Source organism: Danio rerio, chromosome 3 (genome assembly GCF_052040795.2).
Source record: "Danio rerio strain M-AB ecotype USA chromosome 3, GRCz13ab, whole genome shotgun sequence".
NCBI lineage: Eukaryota > Metazoa > Chordata > Actinopteri > Cypriniformes > Danionidae > Danio > Danio rerio.
In genome coordinates, this window is record NC_141023.1 from 24,400,565 (window position 1) to 24,426,965 (window position 26,401).

At 34.2% G+C, this 26,401-nt stretch overlaps 3 protein-coding genes across 11 annotated transcripts in view; 2 read left to right on the forward strand and 1 right to left on the reverse strand.

Annotated features, from left to right (window-relative positions):
- LOC147845623 (uncharacterized) overlaps positions 1-26,401 on the forward strand; it is an 807,608-nt gene that overhangs the window by 324,481 nt on the left and 456,726 nt on the right. The window lies entirely within an intron of this gene.
- Positions 1-26,401, forward strand: part of cbx7a (chromobox homolog 7a) — a 64,420-nt gene that overhangs the window by 25,308 nt on the left and 12,711 nt on the right. For 5 of the 7 annotated variants that reach the window (XM_087242687.1, XM_087242688.1, XM_087242685.1 and 2 more), the window contains one exon: positions 15,386-15,479. The gene's annotated coding sequence lies outside the window, so the exon portion shown is untranslated. Of the gene's footprint in view, positions 1-14,825; positions 14,889-15,103; positions 15,286-15,385; positions 15,480-26,401 lie in introns of those variants that run through there. The other 2 variants (XM_087242684.1, XM_087242683.1) reach the window with 2 other exon arrangements.
- desi1a (desumoylating isopeptidase 1a) lies at positions 17,189-24,441 on the reverse strand. 3 transcript variants are annotated; one of them, XR_015479649.1, is made up of 7 exons: positions 24,073-24,441; positions 23,361-23,382; positions 23,170-23,239; positions 22,486-22,595; positions 22,231-22,353; positions 17,686-18,633; positions 17,189-17,575 (listed from the first exon to the last, which is right to left on the reverse strand). XR_015479649.1 is itself a non-coding variant. In NM_200700.1 (6 exon segments), coding segments are annotated over 6 exon segments (510 nt in total). In that variant the 5' UTR covers positions 24,164-24,322; the 3' UTR covers positions 17,189-18,539.

Below are 26,401 nucleotides of genomic sequence, written 5' to 3' on the forward strand. Positions count from 1 at the left end.
AAAAAAATCAGAAATCCAATTTAAATTACATGTCTATCCAGTGTTGTAACTAGCTACCTTGGCAAGTAAAACAAATACAGGAAATTAATTGTGGAATAGGATTGGGTAAAAATAAAGCCGAGGAAAGTATAACGCTTATAAACAAGACAATCGAGTAAACAAATATTCCAGACATGCTGTAGCTTTTGTCACTTATTGATTAGAAAGCACAACTTCTCTGAATGGTGACAGTGACCCCCAGGTGGCTGTTGATGCAAATGTTTAAGTAAATAATCAATATTTAAGAGAAGGGGTGGGTACATTTTTAAGAATCAATCATTGAAAACCCCATTTTAATCAACTATTAAAAAATACCAGAGGGGACTGTGTCCTCTTTCAAGCGATTCAGTAGAGTTCATAACCTAATCAAACAGGCACTTTAAAACTAAGCCAATCCCTCAAAGTCAAAAAAGCAGACGTGATCCAGTGATTGTATTTATCTGAATATATCTAGAGTGCCTATTAAATGCCAGTATAGTGTCTTCTTTTTGGTTTCAGTTAACATCTGTGAAAATAATCTTAAAAATGCACGAAAATATTGAAAAAAACACCAAAAAGTAGGTCCAATATTTTAAAATCATACATTTTAAATCATAAAACTGGCAAATGGGTTAAAACAAGTGGTAGAGTTACAGTTTTATAGTTCAATGGTTAATTTTTGGGATGCATTTGTAATTGAACTATTTTGTAAATCTTGGTAAAAATGTATGACAACTAAAAAATAGCCAAGACACATTCTAACGTTTGGGCAACTAAGAGTATTATTTTTGTCTTGATGTCTGAAACCAGCTTTTCATCTTTGAACCATGTGCACAGTACTCAGGCTTGTTTTCATAGTGTTTTTCGTTATTGTTGTCCAGATGTTGCACGCTAGTAAAATGTACAAGCCCAGCATTTCCCAGTCCAGATACATCATTGAAGTCCATGTGTCAGACTAAGTAACCGTCTGTCCTGCCCTCGGGCAAAAACTGCTTAGATGAGTCAATATTCCCTGTCAATATATGCCGCTGTGAAATCAACCCTGATATTCTGAATCACTGTTTAAAGTCGAATGAAATCAGGAACATCAGTGCTGAAGGTAATTCATCAGCACTGCTTGAAACCTACATGGAGAGTCTGCTCGCTCACCAGGGGAATAATACAGTTCTGTTTGTCTTTGGACAGAAAATGTCACCGCTAACAAATTCGCTCCATATCAGTAAAGTCAATAGAGGGGCCAGAGAGCTGCGTGGTTGTGTGCCATCTAAAACCATTTCAATATAACTGTCTGTGCTTCTGTATAGTGAAAAGCATTTATATCGATCTACTTTTGAATGTAGGAAAATCACTGCTCACATTGTACCAAATCAAAACTCACAGATGGCAGGGGGCTTTTAACTTATTTGGCTGCTGTGACAGATTTTATTTAATATATAATATGTGTTATTTGTAGACTATTTGTTAAAGGGGTGGTCCACTACGATATCATACTTTAAACTTTAGTTGATGTGTAATGTAGCCGTGTGAAGTAGGGGTGTAACGATACACTCAGCTCACGATACAATGTGTATCACGATATAACGTTCACGGTTCGATATGTATCACGATATTTGGAATAAAAATTGAAAATTAAACTGAAATGCAAATTTTATTTAAAAAAAAAATAATTACCAAGTAAACTATTTTTTTATGTTTTTTTGTTTTTTTTTGTTTTAACTTGTTAAACTGAACCTTCTTTAAGAAAATAAATTAAACAGGCCTGTCTTTGGAAAATAAAACAATTTAAAAACTTCTTATAAAATATTATTGAAATGACAGAGACAAAATTAAGGAACAATTTAAGTAAAGGTGCAAAAAATAGCTTTCTATTCGATTGAATTTAACAGTAAGAGCTTAAGGCTTTGCTTGGTCACTTGCGTTTTTTGTGTGCAAAAAAAAAATAATAAAAAATCCACATTTCCAGGTAAACAGCAGTTCTATAAGATAATCCTGAACTTATGTGTATCTGTCTGAGAGGTTTTATGGATGGCTGTCTTCATGTTGGGCAAGATGATTGACAGGGTGGCCGTCTTTTCATTACACAGGACAGTCGTGCTCTTTTTAGCGGTTAAGGCAGGTTTACTATTTCTTCGGCGTCGCTGATGTCGGTGCTATCAAGTGTATCATGTTGACGTGCATTTTTGTGTACCTCTGTACTCAAAAGAGTTAATGCTCGTCGTAATCATAACTCTAAAATGCGATATGATTATTTAAATAATGTGCACGCTTTCGGTTTCATTTCCACTGCTGTTCATACTTCCCACGCGGCTTTTAAACGATCACTCTGTTCCACAAACTGAATGTTGTTTACTACTTTATTACCTGTTAGTCACAACCTGCAGGTTCTGTTCCCTAAAGCAGACGCGCGCGCGTCTGTCATAGTCCGCCCTCTGTAGTAACAGCTCACGGTCAGCTCACGTCATGTGTGATTTTGCGGCCGCCAATACATCATTATATGAAGACAGAATGATATTTTAGGGTGAATTGTACCTTATAAATACAGTATGTGACTCTTTCAACACCATTAGGAGGTATCCATGTCGCTGTGCAAAGTATGTAATCACTGTGAAGACTTTAAAACTTAGGATGTTTGACCCAGTATGCGTGTCAAAAGGCGGACGAGTCTAAAGCAATGACTGTACAACCGAAATGTTGCCAGACGTCTGATTTTGAGAGGATGGGCCATCCTCTATTTCAACTCCACTCATCTTGGTCTGCTAACATTACTGCTGCTGCTATCTGAACTCACGTGCGACAGCAGGTGGAACGTAGCTCAACAGCAAACAGCTCAACTAATAAGAGAAAACGGACGTCATATCGTAATCAAATCGTCATAACGCCACGATGCATATCGTGACATTTAATAAATCGTACAACGATAAATCGTTACACCCCTAGTGTGAACATAACATCTCTGAATGTTAGACGCTCAAAGTTCAATGCAAAGGGAGCCATTGGTTTTTACAGTTGGCTTAGCAAAGCCTACAGCAAATGAAGTTTGGGGAAAAAATACATCTGGGCAAATGAGATCAAAAGGGTTTCCTAATACATGTATTCACCATGCACACCCCACGCAGTGAAGAGGTATGGCTGGAGGCGCTGTAATGTTATAGCAGAGAAAGCTAAAATGCAGTCTAAGCGCTGCAATTTCCACAGAGCTTCTTCTGTTTCTGTGTTTGGGCCTCCATAGGACACAACACAAAGAAAGAAGTGCTTACAATTTAATTTAATTATTTTCCAGAGATTTATAAAATATATATAGCCAGCATTTGACAAAGGAGAACTTCCAGAATCTCTCCCAGTTCAGTGCTGGATTAGACTAAAACTCCTCAAAGGAGCCTTCAACAAGCAAAATCTGTGGATTGTGAGCCACAACCTGTAAGTGTATTTATTTGTTAAAATTGATCAATGACGTGCACAGTTTCTAGCATTGACGGTATGTTGTAGCAAGGACGTAAACAAGGATGTAAGCCATGGGAAATGCTGTTTGGTACCGCTAACAATTTAGCAATCCGTCAAACTGCTGTAAACACCCACAATCTTCAGCAGAGCTTGCAGTGTCTCTCTATGTGGACACTTTCAGTGTCTCTTTATGCGTCCGCTTTCCACATGTTCTACATCTCAAATAACAAACTCACAAAAAATATGTGAACTTTTTGTAATACTTACACATGCTTATTCCGAATATATGTGAATGACCCTTGACAGATGTTAAATTAGAGAGCAGGCGTGAGGTTCAGCTGTGTGCTCTTCATTTTCTGTCTGATTTAGGCAAACTGATACGGCTGTTTACACATCGCAAAAGTGCGTACTTGTAGGTATGTTAAGTGGTGACATGGAGGGAATCTGCAAATCGCAGCACATTATGTTAGCGGGCCAATCAGAGCCTCTTTAGGGCTGGCCTTTCAGAGGAACTAACTAGGAACTATGACCATCGTTTTCATGTTAGCTGAGTAGCTGTATATAATTAAAGTAAGATATATAAAAAAATCAGGTGATTTTCTACAAGTAAAGCATGAGCACTCATTGAATCTTACACCAAGCCTTAATAATACACCGTGGACCACCCCTTTAATATGCTAATTGGTTGGATTTAAAATAACTCAATATCACAGAAGGGATTTTTTGTTCCAAATTAATTTCATTCAAAATGTAATAAATAAGACTTAATTAGATTACACATATCTGGTTTTGCTCAGATTTGCCAACCACAATGTTACCAGTATATTTATAGCAGAACTTTTGCTCACCAATCAACACATATTAAGGTTTCCCACCTTAATGAATCCACATTTTGAATGAGTTTTGTAAACAGGGATGTGGCAAGTTGTAAAACTAAAGCTGAAAAAAAAGAGTTCAGTGCTTGCATGTTTCACTCTCCCTCCGGTCATAGTCACTGCGCTTTCACCGGCTTTCAACCCATTTATTTCATTGTACCTTGCAAAAGCTGGTTTGTTTCTGCATTGACCAAAGCGCAAGAGCAGTGGAGCTCTACAAGCTTTGTCAAAGTTTAAAAGAACTTGACATTCCTGCTCAATCTCATGAGGAAACATTTTAATATTGTCAGAAAAGTGGCAAATTTTTATGAATTCATATAATTTTAATGCTACAATTTTAAAGGGAGACATGACGTACAATATGCAATGCTAATATACTGGCCAGTCTCTTGTGTCTTAATCATTATATAAAATTAAAGGTGAGATAATGCACATTATTTCAAATTTGTAGTCAATCTGAAAGAGATTTATTTTGCTTTCTTTCTAAACTGTATTCATTCATGAGTTCACACTTAGATATTGCTTGATAATGTTAGCAAGTTTGGCATGCTGTCTTGGGAGAGAACCCTGAGCTCAGAGATAATTGATGCCCGGGCTCTCACTTGGTCGAAGAGCATGTAAGGGGATACGAGATCATTGGAAATTGAAGATAAGGGAGTAATTCTAGACAGGCTATTTATAGTTTAGATTAATCTTATTGGCTTACTAATTATTGCGGATAGGAGACAATAATTAATTCCCTACATTTATATAACGCTTTTCTGGGCACTCAAACCGCTTTACACAATGGGGGGAGGGGTCTCCTCATCCACCACCAGTGTAAAACATCCACCTGGATGACGTGACGACAGCCATTTTGCGCCAGACCGCACACCACACACCAGCTGATTGGTAGAGAGGAGACCGAGTGATGAAGCCAATTATGACAGGAGGGTTAGGAGACCATGATGTACAAAGGCCAGTGGGAAGATTTGGCCAGGTTAAACCCCTACTCTTTTTCAAAGAATATCCTGGGATTTTTTTTAACGACCACAGTGGGTCAGGATCTCGTCTCATCTGAAAGACGGCGCTGACTGAGCAGTATAGAGTCCCCATCACTATACTGGGGCATTAGGACCCACACAGACCGCAGGTTAAGCACACCCTGCTGGCCTCATTAGCACCACTTCCGGCAGCAATCAAGCTTTCCCATGTGGTCTCCCATCCAGGTACTGACCAGTTCTGCTTTGTTAACATTAATAAATGCACTGTGAGTTAACAAGAACTAACAATTAACACTTATTTCTATTAGCTAATGCAAACACAGTTAAATAAACACTGTAATAATTGTATTGTTTGTTTGTTGTCATTAACATTAACTAGTGGGCCGTTAATTTAAAATGACACAGTTTATCTATATGTGTGTGCAGGTATTTGATAGACATTACCATTTACAGTGTTCCTGCTGTTTCAGGCAAATGTACATGTGGTGCTTTCTACTAAAGTCACACATGCGGAAGCAAACTCTGTCCTCTGTGCATATGTGTGTTCATCTCGCTGGCCTTGACTGAGGTGGGTCATGCCAATCTCAGGAGAAATCCATATGGCTGATGCCCTGCAGCCCCCTCCCTCGGGTCAATGTCACCAAAGTTTGTGAAAGACAAAGAGGTGAACAGAAGAACAATTGAATTTGAAATTTCGGAGAAATCAAAGCATACAGTACTGAACAAATGGTTAAATTATAGTACATTTTATAAAGTAAAAAATATGTAATATATATTACTGATAAGAAGTTTAGGGTCAGTTTTTTTTCAGGTGGCATTTATTAAATGTAAAACAGTCGTTAAATATTTATTAAAATGTTAAATAACTGCTTTTTATTGTATGTGATACAATAAGAATGTAATAATTATAATTAATAATAATAAAATATTAATAATAGAGTGATTTCTGAAGGATCATGTGATTCTGAAGACTTGAGGATTGAAGCTGAAAATTTGGCTTGTGATTTTTATCAGTATGATTTGTGTCTTAATCATTATATAAAATGAAGTTTTACAGTATAATGTGTATTATTTCATCATTTAATTTTGTAGTTCATCTGATATTAGTCAAGTTACTTTGATTCACTGGAATTCACAGGGAGATTCTCAGCCTAGTTTAAGTTTTACAAAATATGTGAGTCAAGTCTGCATGGTCATTTTATGTGATGAATTCTCTTTCAAAATTGCCTATAAATATGCATGCTTTTAAACCTGTAAATCAAAGAACTATAAAACATTACTCTATAATAACCATATAAACAGTATTCTAAATCAAAGATGCAGGCGAGTTGTCTCAGTAAATATAATATACTTCATTCAAAATATAAGAACTAGTTTTGTGTGTAAATCATAGCATTAAAGGTGCTGCATGTACGTTTTTGATTCTTCCATAGCATGTTTCTTAAATATCTGCAAACATATTATGGTATTTTTATGCTAAGTGAACATTCTTGTTTATCTGAAAAACAATGCTAAAAATATGCAAGAATATTCTCCTTTGAAAATGTGTTTTACTGTTCTGGAATGGCTGTCTTTATTATATTAAACCGCTCAATGACAGTTTAGCTAATTATATTTCAACACCCCAGTTTCAAATTAAATTATTACTCCAGTAATTATTGCTTTTATTACTTTTTACCATTATTAATAATAATTCATGTTAGAGTGATTTCTGAAGGATCATGTGACGCTGAAGCCTGGGGTAATGAAGGACAAGCTTATTATGAACAGGATAAGCTTATTTAAACATTTAAAAATCCTACTGACCCCAACCGGTAATGTGTATATACAGTAATCATTATTACAATAACTTAAGCAATATTTATTGTGAACAGTGCTATATAAATCAGCTTTAATGGAATACATGCACATAGACAATTGTAAATGCCAAAAGAGGACTGGCCCTGGAAAAAGAATTATGTACATCACAACAATTGTTAGGACAAAAAGGTTTCAAGTTATGTTATGTTATTTGATTTAAAGACTCAGAGTTAAGTCTTAGGATAGTTTTTAATAATAGCAAATAAAATAATTGCCTGTTTGAGCAAGTAAAAGACAATCCTGGCAATTGAGTTTCTTTTTTTAGTAGTAGAATTAGTACACTAAAAAACAAAAAAGATTCTTAAATTACCAGTATGTAGTAATTCAGAATTTATTTATTTATGTTTTGAATTGCATTATGGAACCTTGATAATTTCTCCAACATTTGATGTTGAAAGGTTTTTGGGTAAAGCAAATTTTATTTATATTTTTAATAGTTTGAAGTGATGTATAGTCTGGGTTGGCGTTGCAAATTACAGTACAAAAACCTGGCAATAGGCTGTCCATCTGTTATTTTACAGACTTAAATCTCTGTGTTATTTGTTACAAAATACATTGTTAGGAAGTACAAAATGTCAATAAAAGTCACTCTTTTTTAAAATCAACATTGACAAGGGAGAGATAAAGGTCATATATGTTATTCATAGCCTTAAAAAAAAAAACAGAAAATCTGTGAATCACTAAATACGGAACCCATAACAGATATTTTTGACAGTGTTGTAGGGATGTAAAAACTGTGGACAAAAATATATACAAATGAAATAAGGCTGAAAAGAGAAATGAAATGACAAATTGCAAAATATTCTTGTTCTGGTGTTAAAGTGTATATGTCAGAATCTGACCAGTCATGAGAGATTGTTGTGAAGGACGAGAGATATTAGAAGACAAAGTGAAAGAGACACGAGAACATTCACTCAAGCATAAGACTCTCGCTCTCATTTCAGTTTATTCTGTTCATTTATGACAGTGGCGGAGAGACGGAGAGGGTTTGAACCTTTCCAGAAGAGACAGTCAGACATTAGATCTCAGATAAAGCTGGAATTAAACTCCTGGAGAAGCTTAGCTCTGCTTCTGTCTGCGCGTCGACCCACTTAAGATTGGCCTTCACATGCAAAGACAGAGCCAGTGTGAGACATCATGTCTGGACGACACATTATGATGAAACACCAAATGAGTCTCGGCGAACAGAGCTAAAACTAGGTCCATGACATCATAATCGTCTCAAATTAAAGGAGCAGACTCAGTCGTTTACACACCCTCATGTCAATATATAGCACTGTGATTAGACGCTCTCTGCTCTGGCACACAATATGTTCTCAATAATGAACATATAAACAATAATGAACCATGAAGCCATGGACGCTAAACTTTGCACTGAATAAAATATAGACATTTTAAGAGTGGCTATGATCAACAAAAAAATTTATAATTTTATTTTTTAAAAAACTTGATTTTTTTTTTTAAATCATTCGGAAAAGTGTCAGAACTCAGAAGGTAGATTTTTCTGATGAATCATCTGTTGAACTGCATCCCAATCATCACAAATACTCAAAAAGACCTATTGGTCCCACATGGACCCAAGATTCTCAATGAAATCAGTCAAGTTTAGTGAAGCAAAAATCATGGTTTGGGGATTACATTCAGGATGGGGGTGTGCTGCTTATACTTCAATCTCCACATAAAAGTTTTTGCTAGCAAAAGGTGCTAGGTCAAGGTGCTCCAGGATTGGCCAGCCCAGTCACCAGACAATGAACATTATTGAGCATGTCTGGCGTAAGATGTAGGAGGCATTGAAGATGAATCCAAAGAATTTTGATGAACTCTGGGAGTCCTGCAAGAATGCTTTTTTTGCCATTCCAGATGACTTTATTAATAAGTTATTTGAGTCATTGCAGAGATGTTGATGCAGTCCTCCAAGCTTTTGGGAGTCATACACAATATTAATACTTTTTCCACTGCACTATGACTTTATATTCTATACTGGAGATTATTTCTGTTAGGCAACAAGACTTTTGTCAAAATCAGACCTTACTGTCCTAATTAAATAATTAAAAATCAAGGCATGATCAATTTTTATTTTGGTCAATAAGCGTAATCTAGAGGTTTTTGCCTTTCATATAAGCCACTAGAAGTCAAGTTATTATTTGTTGTTCCTAAAACTGGAATAGGCGACAGGAATTATATATATATATATATATATATATATATATATATATATATATATATATATATATATATATATATATATAGATATATATATAGATATATATATATATATATATATATATATGGGATCAAGGGGAGTTATGTATAACATTATCACTTTTTTATTTAGATTTTATGTCTGCTAGAATGTGTTATACTGAAACTACAACATAATAAACACAAAATTACTAAAAACTGTACACGTTTAAATTAAAATTAACTTAACTAAACTAACACTGCTCAAATATTTAATGAATTATACTTTAAATGGATGCACAGAAACATTAAAACATTATATTAAATGTGACTTTTTAAGTACGAAGAACAGTTTTTCAGGGAATGTATAAGAACGCTGGACCTTTGTTTTCATTTTCTTTATTTTAACTACGTACAGTTGCAACTCTTAAAAACTAAGGCGGGGAAAAGGCTTTGAGTAAAGTGAAATGCATTAATTACTTCAACTAGAAATATGTAAACTTTATTAACTTTATTTTTGAGATTTCAGACACTATTTACAGGCTAAAAACATGAGGGTAAGCAAACATTTATTTGATTGTTTAGACAGATAGTAATTATGAAGGTATTAATAAATAATTAAAAATTTGACACTGGAAGTTTTTCTTTTAGTCTAATCATGTCAGGTCTATGGATCAAATAGATATAAATGTATACCCTCTGAGCACTTGCTGTTTACCTAAGACCAAAGGGTAAGAGCATTGAGCTTATTTCAATAAATAGTGGCAGTGCGCCTATCCTTGATTATTGATGGGCAACTTTTTGCTCCACCACTGAAATTTCACATGAACGACAAAGCACATAATAGAACAGGATGGAGTATCAAGGGAATCCATCATAGGTCTCTATATGGGGATTAAGTTTGTGGTAAACTGCTTATTTCTATTCTGAGATGTTCCCTCTGAACCTTTCTGGGTCACATCTACTTGTGCACCAAGACTTTGGGTTGTCAGATCAAGGCTCTGTCACAGGCATAACAGAAAACACACACACTTTTGGTGATGTCTCGGCAGAGGTCACACCTCCCGCTGTAGAGAAGGCCAGTGAGAGGATGAGTCAGTGAATGAGTGTAACGCCATTGACTTTAGGGGAAACTCAGCCGTCATTTCTGTAGTGATGCATTCAGTAGCAATGGAACAAATGGACCCTGAGCATGTTCACATGCACATCAATATGCTTGCTGAAATAACTTATTGCCCCAGTTTACATGCAAACCAGCAATGCACACAATGAAATCACATTTACAAAACTTTATTCATAAATTGTTTTATTTCCTAGTAGCGAGTGACGTCTGTTGAAAAAAAGGAATATATTTTTTTATAATTTTTTTCTCTTTTTCCTTTCATTAAACAATTCTGTTTGTATTGCTTAGGGTGATATTAACCAAACGTCTACTGTTGAGTGTAATATGCCTTGCATAATAATAAAGCATTTTTGCAGAAGTAGATGAATCTGACAAAAATGCAAAGGCCTGATTGTCTAAAATTGACTTCAGCTTTGAAGCTAAACTTTTTGTTAGCAGAGATGAGTTTAAACTGAACACAGAATATGTGCAGTTGAGAAAGTCTCATGCTTTTAATGTTGTGCAGAGAATTTGTAGAAAAAGAGGACGTATGTATGGGTGCGGCCAATTGAGGACTGGAGAATGACTGACAAGCAAAAAACTGCACTAAACTCCACCTGTTAATATTAGTTGCGTATAAAAACAGTCAGAAGATGAAAATTGTTGCACACCTCCTGAATGTAATTCTTGCATTACATTGGAGATACCAGAATTCTGTTCATCAAATTATTAATTTGTATCCAATAAATTACTAATATTTTTGCATTGAAGAAAACCCTCTCCTGACGTTTTTTTAGTTTTGTTTTTGAACACGCATGGAACTGATTAGATATTCCAACACGTCAAAGTGAAATGATTCATCTACGTATATACCTATTTGATTTGTTTTATGTTGTTAAATAAATCATTTAAAAGTATTAATATATGTGACTCTGGACCATCAAACCAGCCTTAAGTCCACTAATTTGACTTAAGTCACAATGATATAGCTTGACAAAATTAAATATATTCTGGTCTTTAATGCAAAATATCATTAAAGTATTAAGTATAAATTGTGTTCCACTGAGATATTTTGTACATTTTCTACTGTAAAAAAAACTTGTGTAGCTCACTTAATGTGTTTGATGTTTTATTTCTCAATATTTAGATTTTTTTTTAAACCCACAGATTTTTAAATAGTTGTATCTCGGCCAAATATTGTCACATCTAAACATACTGTACATCACTGGAAAGCGTATTTGTTCGATTCAATTCCATTTATAGTATATTTAAGATATTGACCCTCATACCTGTTTTTTTAGTTCAGGATTCATGTAGCAATGCATATTACTTTCCAAAAAATGAGTTTTGATCAATTTACAGTAGGGCATTTAAAAACCATATTTATGGTGGAACATAATCTTTATGATCATTATGAGCAATTCCAGCGTTATGGATGTGACATTTGCAGTAAAATATTAAAATTATATTGAAACATCTTTTTATATTTTCAGAAAACAACTAACCACAGAGTTGTGTGATCAGAAAACATCAATTTGTAAACATTTTTTATCTTTTAAATGAGGAAACTAAACATGTGTTATGGATGTGATCAAAAAAGTCCGGATGCGACATCTCTCACTTATGTATGTGACAGATGTGAAATTGTGTGATTTTGGTTAATCAAGTATAATAGTTTGAAAACATTAACAGCAATATTTTTGAAGCACCATAAAATACTTGCTTATACAAAAAATGCAGATACCGTTTGGATATTTTGGTAAAAACATTTTTTTCCATGGCAAAGTTTACATTTGCATGAAATTGCTCATATCCTAATGATTTTTGGCGTACACGAAAAATAATTCATTTTGACTCATACAATGTTTTTGGCTATTGTGATATACTGTACTAAAGACACTAAATACTGCAGCATTGCAGAGAATATTACTATCTGATGTTTTATTAGGTATAATTAATGTTTCTCAATTTATCTCTCTGACATCAGATTGATGCAGAAATTCAATACAAAACTTAGTACACTAAGAATATAATAGTTTTGATCATTGTATTTTTTTAACTTAGGGTTACTTTGAGGTTCTGAAAGTATGTTTGTGTATAGAAAGTAATAGTTTAATTTATGAATAAACAAATACAAATGAACTTTAAAAATGACAAAAACACAAATTTGGAAGCAGGAAACAACTGTGTGTACTTGTTTAACACTCTTGCGATCTTTGTTTTATTTTTGTAACTTTTTAAAATACATTTTTACTATTTAAATTTGGATCCTTGAAAATAAAATCTGTATTTTGTTTTAAAGTCATCACTGTAGATTTAAGATCTAATGTGCTGAAAAAACTTCTACATACAATTTATATATTTTCTTAGTAGAATCAGGAGAGATGAAGGATTGGTTATCAGTTTACTCTCACTGTCCACAAGCAGAGTAAATAAATAAACGTCACATGGTTTCTCTGAATTCTATATACAGATATTCCATTCTAGAAGAACATAGCAGAGAGCTGAAGGATAGCAGTGTTGTCCTGGGTAACGGCTCCATCTTCTGTGTTTGTGGGGTAGTACACTTTTAAAGCTTACTCATTTTTCACACTGACTGATGTATGTCTCTCATAACAAGGATAATCAGTTTTCTTTATGTAGTCCTATTAATAAATTTGACTTTCTGGCCAAATAGCTAATTTGTCACGGCTAGGATGCTTGTTGCTGAAGTTGCATGTGTTGCTCGTTTGTGCTTCAGTTTTGGTGACCTACATCATATCCTACACTCAAAAAAATAAAGATTTATGCTGCTTGTTTAAACTAATTAAAAAAGAGCTAAAACACAATTCTTGAGGTTGTTTGGGGGGGGGGGGGGGGTTGGGGGACTCATCTGCTTTGTTCAATCCACTAAAATTTGTTATGTTAACTTAATGACTTTGTGTTGCCACACATGAATGAATTGTGTGGAACTGCATTTTTAATGTGGACATCTTTCTTTGTTACTATATGTTTCCCCTACACTTAAAAAAACTATGTCTGCTATTTGTTCAAACTACTAATTTAAAATGTGCTGAAACAACACAACTCTTGAGGGTTTATTTGGAGACAACTTTAATAGTTTTGTTTAATCCACTTAAATTTGTAAAAACTAGTAAGTTGACTTGATTCCTTCATGTTGTCCCAACACAAACTGATTATGTGGAACCCAGCATTTTTTACAGTGTAGCAGTCCCTAACATGCACACGTGCTATAGTCAGTGCAATCCTTACAAGCTGCATTTTTTTTTGGCCTATGTCTTCCAACACATTACTTTTTTTCTGTTCGGTCTCTGGAATTGCCAGACAAAGCAGATTTTATTACATTACTTACTAGTCATTGTATCAATCTCATAGCCTTGAATGAGACCCGTACCGAACCAGAAGATACTGCTTTTCCCTCAGATTTTTCAAAAATAGCACACATCACACCACCGTTCATCACTTAGCATCAGTTGCCAATAGCTACTCGCATCAAATTCAAGGCACCAAGATTTGCCTACAAAATGTAAAAAATCAGGCACGTTGCATGTTAAATGTGTATGGAAAGATACTCTTTTCTGTGGTGGCCAAGTCTTCTTTTTTCAGGCAGGTTTTCACAACTGCTTGGAGCATTCATTTTTTTTGGGGGGCAATGACTCTTGGTTTTAGACAGCTGTTTGCATGATGTTACCATCCTTTTTCAGATCTCTAAAAAGGCTTGAGGAGGTTTCTTGCATTGTAGATAAATTGAGGAAAGTCCTGTGGTGGTTTAAACCAGAAAGGTCAAAAGAATGACAGTGCCAGTGGCATGAAAATCAACTCTCTGAGGGCTCTACACAACCAACCTGTCTGAACAAAATGAATCAATTTTTCTTACCAGGAAACTACATTGCCTGGTGTTAGCAGATTACATTGACATTACCTCAACAATCCAGTGTATGGACTTAAAAAAAATTTAAATAGAGCCTCCATCATTGCTTCTCCAAAACTTAATGCCTTTTAAGAAAAGAAAAAAAAAACATAACATTTCTTTATTCTAAATGTTTAAAAAATATTGGCACATCAAAAAGTGTGGTCATACTGACCATTTGACAAGCTTATCCAGCTAAAAAATAGTGCTTAAAATATCACTAAAATAATGTATTTAAATCTCAAAATTAAATAGAAAATGAGGCGTATAACTAAAAGAAAGTCCACTTTTTAAAGGAAAATAAGAACGATCAAGGCGATATAATTCAGAAGGGTAAATACAAAAAAGAAATAAAAAAGAAATAAAAAAGGCTTTAGTAATCTCTCTGGCCTTTATATAACCCATTTAATAAGCTCAACACATTGATCTATATAGCTTACCAAATTCACTTATAGCACGTCTTTGGACTGTGAAGGAAACCGTAGCACTCAGAGGAAATCCAATGCCAACTGACCCAGGTGAGGCTCGAACCAGCGACCTTCTTGCTGTGAGGCGATTGTGTTACCCACTTCACCACCGTAACGCCCCACATTTATCATGATCCACACAAAGATTCAACATGGGCCTACATCAGTGTGGTAAAATTAATTGATTTAAAATAGATTACATATTTTTAAGTTAAAAAAACAGTTTTCTGAAATACACAAGACAACTGCATCTGTACTAAAACATTATTCATATATTGAATAAAAATGCGAATTCACTCTCTTCCAACAGGGGGCGTCTAAAGTACAGCAGGAATAATAGGGTTGCCTTGGTTACTGCAATAAACAAAGCAGCATTGTCAAATCTAGCAGGATTTAATGGATTTTATAAACTACAGCACCTTAATATGCAATTTAGCATAAAACTACAGTGAGATGCATTGCATAATCAAAAATGATAGGAATTTTAAATACTTTAAAGAACCTTACATTTCTCTAAATTGATTGATCAACTTTTCATACTTTCTAAGACCCCGCGGACACCCTGATACTGCTCCAGCACTTCAAGATGTTCCAGGATGTACTGTGGCGTAGAAGAGGTCAATCACAGAAAATGCCAAGCAGGTAAGTTGAGCAATTCAAGCATTTTCCATGGATTTTACTAAAACTATAGTGAGATGTAGTAAATGTATAATGTAGAGTAAACTAAATGTAAAAACTCTTACAATAGACAGGGATTGTTCATCTAATTGTTTAGATTTGTTATTGTAATTTGATCATTTAATTATCAGATTATGCAACAAATTGTTGTTTTAATAGTTAAACATTTTAACCCACTAACAGAGTTGTTGTTTTCCACCATTTTGTGCTTCTGCTCCACATGACATGTCTAGTTTGGTATACATTTTCATTGCATTTGTTTTTAAACAGTCATTGTCATTGTGATATTTCAATAACATTTTCATAGTTGATGAATGATTAGTCAATTATTGGTCTCAGTGTTTTTGGAAAGTTATTAGAAAGTAATGCATTAAAATATCGAGTTACTTTCCAAAAAAGCGTAACTAGCTACTTTTTATGGTAGGTCATGCATTGCATTACTTTTAAGTTACTTTGTCTGACCAGGCTGAAGCTTGATCTCTTTCAGAACTTGCAGTTTTGTTTTGTTCTTAATTTATTTATTTTATTATTATTATTATTTTATCAAGGAACTCTGCGATGAACAACACACTGTATAACCTTCATTTACCTTTAAAAGCACATCAAAAAAAAATTAATATAGGATATCGTTATCTTTGGAGAACTTCCTAACCCCAAAGCTCTAGATGTCTTATATACAGATTAATGACAGTTTAAAGCAATGCATTTGCTACTTTTAAACTTTTTGTCTTATTAAACAGTAAAATCACTGGCCATTCAGATAATCCTCTTTTCCTTTTCTTCCATGTGTTCAAAATAATAAGAATATTTCCATCACAGGACGGTATGGCTCAGCCACCTTAATTTCTGTCCATACCTGCATTCTTTAATTATGTGCGGGATTTAACATGACTGATCATTTTAATCAAGCAATTTATTTTTTAAAAGTGAATTAACTAAACTAAAAAGTAACTCAGATTACCTTTTTAAAAAGGTGACTCGGATATTATTACTTTATTTTGAAAAGTAATGCTTAGTTTACAATACTTAGAAAAGTAACATTATTACGTAACTCGTGTTACTTGTAATGCGTTATCCCCAACACTGATTGGGCTAAACATTTTGCGCAAATTAATGAGAGGAATAAATGACATCCCTCAATGCCTTCCAGTTTTCCACAGAGGAAACGACATCACTTGGAGAATGTAACTATGCCTTTTTATTACTGATGTAACCCAGTTAACCAGACTGTAGGGACAGACACAAAATTTAAAAACAAATTTCTCATTCATTTTCTTTTCAGGCTTAGTTCGTTTATTAATGAGGGGTCACCACAGCCCCGCCAACTTACCCAGCATGTTTTACACAGTGGATGCCCTTCCATCTGCAACCCGGTACTGGGAAACATCCTTGCATTCACACACATGCACTACGGCCAATTTAGCTTATTCAGTTCCCCTGTACCTCATGTCTTTGTACTGTGGGGGAAACCGGAGCAAACCCACATGAACATGGGGGAGAACATTCAAACTCCACACAGAAATGCCAAACAGGGGCACTGACCAGAGACCTTCTTGCTGTGAGGTGATTGTGCTACCCAAAATGTTTTTTTTTTATAACTGAAATTACAGATAATAGAGAAAATACAAGTTACATGCAAATGTTTAACTTGCGAAACACACACACACAAAAAATGAAAATTAGACTATTATTTTAATTGAAGGTGAATGCAAGATTCAGGTGGCAGAGACGGTCAAAAGCAAATAGTGGGAATCTGTTAAATTTTCAAGACAATATATCAAGACGATAACTTAAAATAGTTTGTTATTCCAAAGCATTTTAGTAAAGTTATGTTTGTTTTTTAAATATATATATACACCCACACCTTACACTGGTATCAACCTTGGGGCAACCTAGGTGACTTCCATTAAAACACGAGGATAAAGCTTAAAACAGTCAATGCAGTTTAAGGTTTGCATCCACATTTTGATAATGAGAACAAGACCACAAACACAAAAGAATTTAGTCTTTCATCAAAAATTTCTGAACATTTCTTAAAGCAGGGGTGCCCAAACTCGGCCCTGGAGGGTCGGTGTCCTGCATTTTAGTTCCAACTCCAATTAAACACTTCCAGGCAAGTGTGTTGAAGAAAGTTAGAGCTAAACTATGCTGGGCACTGGCCCTCCAGGACTAAGTTTGGACACCCCTGTCTTAAATGATCATTTGTGCCGAATAAATAAAGGAATATGTTAATAAATACCACATAACAAAGACACATTCAGCCATATAACACTGGTAACAGCAGTAAACTTCACTTTCATGAATGCAAATCAGCATATAGAAAAGCATTTATATGGGTAAATATATCCAGGACACAACATCTATCTTAAGCATAAGATGTATAAATAATTTGTCTTTAGTACTACATAGATAAAAATGTCACTTGTGCCCAAGCTGCCAAGGCAAAGGCACCGATACATACTGTATTTCTCTGTAAATCTGAGCTGGTCATGAGATCTTTAGAGCTGAAGGAACTTAATTACACAAACTATATTACATGTGCTAGTCTTCCACAAACTTGTGCACAAAAATAAATATGCTCAGAAATAAATATGAAGATAATTTTACTATTATTTTGGCTTGCCACATAAATATTGGTGGGAAAAACAACATGAAATGATTAAATCAAAACTAGCAACAGAGGAAAACAAAAGTTGGATTGTCATCAACAAACAACAACTGACCTTTGCATGTGGTGGGCTGAAGATATACAAAATAAAGATAGACGATGAAATGAAAACCATAGAAACCAAGAACTCAACACTAAAAAAAATATGAACCCATCCATGATCTGGAGAGATGACCTGAAACACGGCCTCAAAATATTTGAGAAACTGTGAATTTGGATTTGAAATGGATGTTGTTCATTAGGTTTTTTGAGCCAACCTAATTTACAACAGGGCAAATGTGTGTGTGTGTCTGTGTATAAACAGCCAATGTGTGAATTATTGCATGTGTATGCAAGTGTGAGATTACAAAGCTGATCTAACTATGATTATTTTGGCTGCTGATCACATTTCCGCCTGGAGGAGCAATATGTATCGAGTCCAGGATTGGCCGCAACACCTGACCAAATGGCCTGAGAGAGAAAGAGAGAGCATGAAGTACTGCGAAAACTGTGAAAATCACACAGATTTTCTTACATAAATTTTCAGCATTGGAAATGTGACAGTTGAAAACATCACAGTTATACAATCACTAAGAGATGAAGCTCACAAAAACATGCTCGAGGTCATGTTTAACTACAAAATCAAAACAATGACTGTCATTAAGAAAATGGTACTTATTTTTACGACCAAATAGTTTACCCAAAAGCCAAACTTTTATTAATTTTTCAAGAATCAAGATCCAACAATTCTGTGAAGATATAGCTTTATATAAAGAGAAGAGATGCAATGGATGTGACAATTGTATTGAAAAACTGTACATATAAATACAGTCAGGTCCATAAGTATTTTGACATCGACACAATTCTAACATTTTTGGCTCTATACACCAACACAATCGATTTGAAATGAAACAAACAAGATGTGTTTTTATTGCAGCTTTAATTTGAGGGCATATACATCCAAATCAAGTGAACGCTGTAGGAATTACAACAGTTTGCGTATGTGCCTCCCACTTGTTAGGAGTCCAAAAGTAATTTTTACAGAATAATAATAATCCTAAATCAAACTTTCACTTTTTAATACTTGGTTGCAATCATTTGCAGTCAATTACAGCCTGAAGTCTGGAACGCATGGACATCACCAGACGCTGGGTTTCATCCCTGGTGGTGCTCTGTCAGGCAACTACAGCAGCTGTCTTCAGTTCCTGTTTTTTTCTTGAGGTATTTTCCCTTTAGTTTCGTCCTTAGCAAGTGAAATGCATGCTCAATCGGATTTGGGTCAGGTGATTGAATTGGCCATTGCATAACATTCTACTTTTTTCCCTTCAATAACCCATTGTTTTCTTTCCAGTATGCTTTGGGTCAATCTCCATCTGCACTGTGATGGATTTTACCTTGAGAGTTGACAGTAACAAATTCCAAATGCAAAAAGCACACCTGAAATGAACTCTGGACCTTTTATCTGCTTATTGTAATTTGTATAATGAGGGTATAACACACACCTGGCCATGGAACCGCTTAGAAGCCAATTGTCCAATAACTTTTGGACCCTTAAAAATTGGGAGGCACATATGCAAACTTCTGTAATTCCTACAGCATTTACCTGATTTGGATGTATATACCCTCAAATTAAAGCTGACAGTCTGCAGTTAAAGCACATCTTGTTAGTTTCATCCGCTATGTTGGTGTATAGAACCAAAAATGTTAGAATTGTGTCCATGTCCAAATATTTATGGACCTAACTGTGTGTGTGCGCAACAATATATTGTTACATGTGTATAGACACAAACATATGCAACTATTGTAAATTGTGTAAATACGTTCATAGTTGTATGCGCACATGCATATATAAATAAAGACCTATTAGGAGAAGAAATCATAGTAATATCACTTGCAGCTGCATACACAGTGCTGGCAGAAGAATACTGGGACCAAGTACAGCAAAATCCATGGAATAAGTAAATATTTTCTATAAAATAGTAATTTCAAAGAGACCATTTAAAGCTTAAAGCAAACATTTAAATGCACATATTATAAATGAAAACTGCTTTGAGTACTTTTTTAGAGCATTAAATTAAATCTACATGTAAGCTTATGTGGTTCATAGTATTGTTATAACAGTTTTACAGTTACAGCGTGAAATGTTTACACCTAGGGATGTAACGGTATTGTAAATACCGTCATACCGCAATATAATTTTTTTCGATATTACCGTAGTCGCATGACTCGGTAAAACTATAGGTCTTCTGAGAAAATTTGCTCAGGCGAATGAAGCGAACGGGAGGTACCGGAAACTACAATTCCCATCAGCCCAGGCTTGGCCATAATCCCTTGCGGTCTGTTGTATAAGCGGGGATCAAAAAGAGCTGGAAAACCCTTAAGCGGGTGTTGTCGCCGCGCGCGTACTGAATAGTGGTGTTGTCGCACGAGTTCTTATCAGCTGTGTTGTCGCGCACGTACTGAATAGCGGTGTTGTCGCGCGAGTTCTTATCTGCTGATAGAATTCAAATACACGTGTATTTAATTTAAATGTGTATTTGTAGTTTTTATATACTGTATATTTAATAGTTGTACATCCTAACTACATGTAATTTATATATATATATATATATATATATATATATATATATATATATATATATATATATATATATATATATAAATTACATGTAGTTAGGATGTACAACTATTAAATATACAGTATATAAAAACTACAAATACACATTTAAATTAAATACATGTGTATTTGAATTCTATGACAGCTTATTGGGGTCTAAGAGCACCCTCTTGGAAATGCTTCATTTACATTTTTTAGGTGTTTTAAGTTGTGCACATTTTAAAAATATTAAATACAAAATTTAAAAAAAAAAAAGGTAAAAATCAAGAGAAGCAAAAAAAAATGTACAATTTTGTAGGTTGTAATTTTTTTTAAATATTTTGCTTCAATTTAATTACATTATCTTTTAATTTCTAAATTTGTTTGGTGAAAATATTATTAAATAAATAATATTATAAAATATTAATAGTAAAATATTATTTTAATATATCAGTTTAATAAATCTGTTTTGTTTAAATGCACCAGAAAACATTGCCTATATTTACTGAGTAATGGAGAAAATATTCATTTTCAAAAATGGCGTGTACTCAATTACGCTGAGCACTGTAGATAAAGCTTTTTTTGTTTTAAAAATAACAATAAAAACCTATATCAGTTTACCAAATAAAAATAAACACTTAAATTAATAAAATTCATTTTTTTTTTATATGTGAATGTAATTTATTTATACTGTCAGTCAAACTATTAACAAATACTCTATTTGTTTATGTGTAGCTACTTACCAGAAGCATACAATAATGCAATTCATCTGTGGCTGTGATTAACTGCATTTGAACAAGATTTAAATGTATCCAGTAGTATGGGAATCATTTTAAAGAAGACTTTTGTTGTTTATTTTCCAATGTTAATGAAAGTGAATCTGGAAAAGTGTAAAGGGAGGGGTTGGGGGCAAAACAGGTTCCTGACAGCTAAAAGCAGGTGCATGTCACAATATTTTGGCATGTGACATGAAAAAACAAACCCATATTAGGTTTAAAATGAGTTTGTTTTATTAACAATATATATATATATATATATATATATATATATATATATATATATATATATATATACCTCATTCCCTTTAACTTCATGCACCCCTCATATAGAAGAAAATACATCATTAACAACACATTCAGTAATTATGGTTTTACATTTTTTAACTGTGTGTACAAAACAGGATTAAGCATTAAAAGGTATTATGACAACCAATTTTAGCTGCAGTGTGCAACACTTTATATTGTTTTCAACTTCTGAATGAATCACTTTTAATCATTTCAAGAATGCATTCAAACACTTAGCTGTTTTTAAATACTATTGTTGAAAAGTATTTCTCCTATTTATCAATAAGACCCACACCTGTATTCTGTTCTATGAATGTAGTTTCCGGATATTTACTGGAAATGCAAATATCTTGTAGATCTTCTTGACATTTACAAGCATGTATGTGCTTAAGTGTTAAGCATACTCACGTGGAGAGCACTTCAGAGGGCAGATCGGTGATATAGGTGGGTATTTTATTGCCAGTGAGAAACTGGGCCACCTCATTAGTGAACGTGTTACAGTTGTGTTCAAACAATCTATACTTGTCACCACTGCAGAGAAACAGGGAAACAAGGACTTACAAAAATCTGTTTGTAATGTATTATTTGCATGTGTAAGAAACTAAACTTGAAGAAATTATAATATTTTAAATAAAATTATCAAAGTACCAAACACGCACTAACCTATACGTTGTCTCTCCAAGTGAGGATAGATAATCCATAAAGATCTCTTCCGTCACTTCTGTATTTCCCAACTCCACCACTGTATCTGGAGGTCCAAGCATCGTCCCTCCCTAAAACACAGACAGACACACTCTGGTACATACTGTCCTTGGACTTGCCCTAGAACAAAAGCACCTCTTAAAGGGATAGTTCATTTTTTCATCTATTATTTACTCTTTACTTGCTTTAAACATTTATAATGTTCAATCTCATGTTAAACACACAAGATATTTTAAAAAAAGCTAGATACCTGTAACCATTTACTTCTATATTTGCATTTCCAATGGAAGTCAGTGGTTACTGGATTCAGCATACTTCACAATATCTTCTTTTGTGTTCAACAAAATAAATAAACTTATAAACGTTTGGAACCACCTGAGAGTGAGTAAATAGTAATTTTAATGGTCAACTACGCCTTTAAGAACACTTTTATTGCAATGTCTTTTAATCTTAAGCTCTTATCCAAAAATAAATGGGCAAGTATAAGTGTTAAGATGTGCTGTCCAAAGCTCCACGTGATGAACATGTAAATTAAGGGATTGCAGCACATTATATAGTACATTGAGTATATTTAGGTTAACATTTTTTAAGTGCTTGTCTTATCTTCTGTACTAAATATATTATTGCAATGCGTTGTGATCTTACCGGTGGGCAACTAGAGATCCCAGCACCACCATAGAAGAATTCCTCACCATAGATCACTATAGACGTGTGCCTGTGTTTACATAATCATACAGGAAAAGCTTGCGGTTACATAACTAGATATTATATATTATACTTGATGCATAAAGGGTTGTAATAATAACATTTTACAGACAGGTAATTCACAAACTTACCAAATCCCATCAAGCTGCTTTCCTGAAAGAGAAAATAAGATTAAAATCCAAATATTGATGTTGGATTAAATTAGATATTTCTTTCATAAGTTATCATTTTGTTATATTCATATTATCAAAATACAATATCAGGACTGTTGTGATCTGAACCACTTAAGGAGTTAAAGTACTTTTACTCTGTTGAACATTCATGAGGGCTAAACTAGTGGGCTAGCACGTGACGCGTCTCATTACAATGAAGAACATCGTGTTCTTGGGCAGTTTGTTTTCTTACAAATAATTATATGTAGCTAAATGGGCATGACTTGTTGCGAATACAGCTCTAAAGGCTGTTTGATTAGCAATAAATGTTGATAAAATGTTCTAAACAAGTCAGTTGTACTGAAACAGTAAACGAATTTATAAATCCTAGTACGCTGAGGCGTCTCTTAAATATTCATGATGACACCCTTTCCTATTGGACCACAACAACGCGACGTCATATTACCTCATTAATAATCAAGAAATATATTCGCCGTTGGACAGTTGCAAATCGTCTTTGGATTTACCCAATTAATATTCATAAGTCTGGAATTTTCATTGGAAGGTTTACCAGGGAGCGACACTACCATGGTATCCATACAAATAAGCTAGCGCTTCTTCGAGAATTGCAAATCTAACTTAGCGGCCCTCGCCAGTGTAACGGAAAGTAAAGACGATCTGCTGCACTCACCCAGCATTATCGGGCTGAGCTGCCGTGCCATTCCCCTCGACAGGTCATAAATGAAGAGCTGGACTCCAAACGTCGAGTCGTGTTGCTCCATGTTAAAGTGATGCTGGTGTCTGAATGCGGCTGACTAAACGTTAGCCTTGCCTGCGGTACCTGCAGCTCTCGCGGCCTCAAGATCCTCAAATAATCACGACGGTCTATCAGTGTCAGTTTTAAAATGTCTGAAATATTTTATCTGTGTGGGACGTTCGGACAGTCTACGGCATTAGGAGGGTTTAAGGAAATAAAACACGATAAAGCTACTTTATAAGGATGATCGAAGATGAATAGGCTAGCTGTCCTTCCAAGCCGCCTGTGAAGAAGCAGCGTATTAATTCAACGGCACGACAGCGCCATCTATCGTATGTGCAGACAGTTACTTCACGACACGCTCTTTAGAAACTACATGCCCACGACAAACGATAATGTCATATCAATGGATTCAATCCACACTACAGTTCGCTGGCGCTTCTATCGCCACGTACAGTTCATTAATTTGTCTTCCATCGGTATGTGTTTTAGAAAGCTTTATATTCTAAACTATTATTATTTTTGTATTGATTTGTATGAGTAAGTAATATGATATGTTGAATAATAATACTATATATTGAATATTAATGTAATATGTTGAATTACATTATGATATATTGAATAATATGATGTACTGTTGATATTTAATTTAATTATTAGATATAAATGTCATATTTTTTATCTTTACTACTTATTACTGTTTTTATTATATATTTTTTACTTATTATGTTAACTTTAGAACTGCTTTGGCAATTAATTTGTAACATTTGTCGTGCCAATAAAACAACTATTAAATTGAGAGAGAGATTACAGTGTAAAAAGTGCTGGGTTACAAACAATTCCTTCATGTTGTCTCAACACAAATCGATTAAGTGAACTTAAGTATTTTTGCAAACTGAAATGGATTTAACATAAAACAGTTAAACTGTCCCAAAAAAACCTTAAGAATTGTGTTGTTTCAACTAATTTTAAATAAGTAGTTTAAACAAACAGCAAAAGTAACTTTTACAGTGTATCAAAAGATCAAAAGCCTATAGAAAGAGCTAGCAATTACTATTTTTATCAAATGTTTTTGACTCTAGAAGAAAGATGCATATTTAATTTTCAATTTAAATCCAGAGTTGGAATGAGACACAAATATTGGACATTTATAAATTCACAACGTTTTTCACACTTTATGGAACATTATAACACAATAGAAAATAATCGTCTGTGAAACGGATGTTCTTATAAACCTCAGTAATGTGCAAGATCTCCAGCTAAAACAGAATAGTGATTATAAACTAAGTGGCTTAATGTGTAAAGACAGGGACATTTAATAAACATCAATTTATTAATAATACAATATACTTACCGGCCACTTTATTAGGTACAACTGCTTGTTAATGCAAATTTCTAATCAGCCAATCACATGGCTGCAACTCAATGCATTTAGGCATGTAGACATGGTCTAGACCAGGCGTGTCCAAACTACGGCCCGCGGGCCATCTGCGGCCCGCAATCAATTTTGTGGCGGCCCGCGAGGCTTTTTATAAATATCAAAAGAAACTGGCCCGCTATACAAAAATGAACGTAATTCAATAAATAACCACCGGGTGTCGCTATTACATGCATTCAATTAAGCAGCAGTTCTTGTTATGATCTATCTATCTATCTATCTATCTATCTATCTATCTATCTATCTATCTATCTATCTATCTGTCTGTCTGTCTGTCTGTCTGTCTGTCTGTCTGTCTGTCTGTCTGTCTGTCTGTCTGTCTGTCTGTCTGTCTGTGTCTGTCTGTCTGTCTGTCTGTCTATCTACACACAGTTGAAGTCTGAATTATTAGCCCCTCTTTGATTTATTTCTTCTTTTTTAAATATTTCCCAAATGATGTTTAACAGAGCAAGGACATTTTTACAGTATGTCTGATAATATTTTTTCTTTTGGAGAAAGACTTTTGTTTTATTTCGGCTAGAATAAAAAGCGGTTTAAATTTTTTTATGAACCATTTTAAGGTCAAAATTATTAGCCCCTTAATTCTTCAGAACAAACCATTGTTATAAAATAACTTGCCTAATTACCTTAACTTGACTAGTTAACTTGACTTTAAATGTCACTTTAAGCTGTATAGCAGTGTCTTAAAAATATCTAGTCAAATATTATTTACTGTCATCATAGCAAATATAAAATAAATCAGTTATTAGAAATGAGTTACTAAAACTAATATGTTTAGAAATGTGTGGGGAAAAAAATCTTTTCTCCGTTAAACAGAAATTGGGG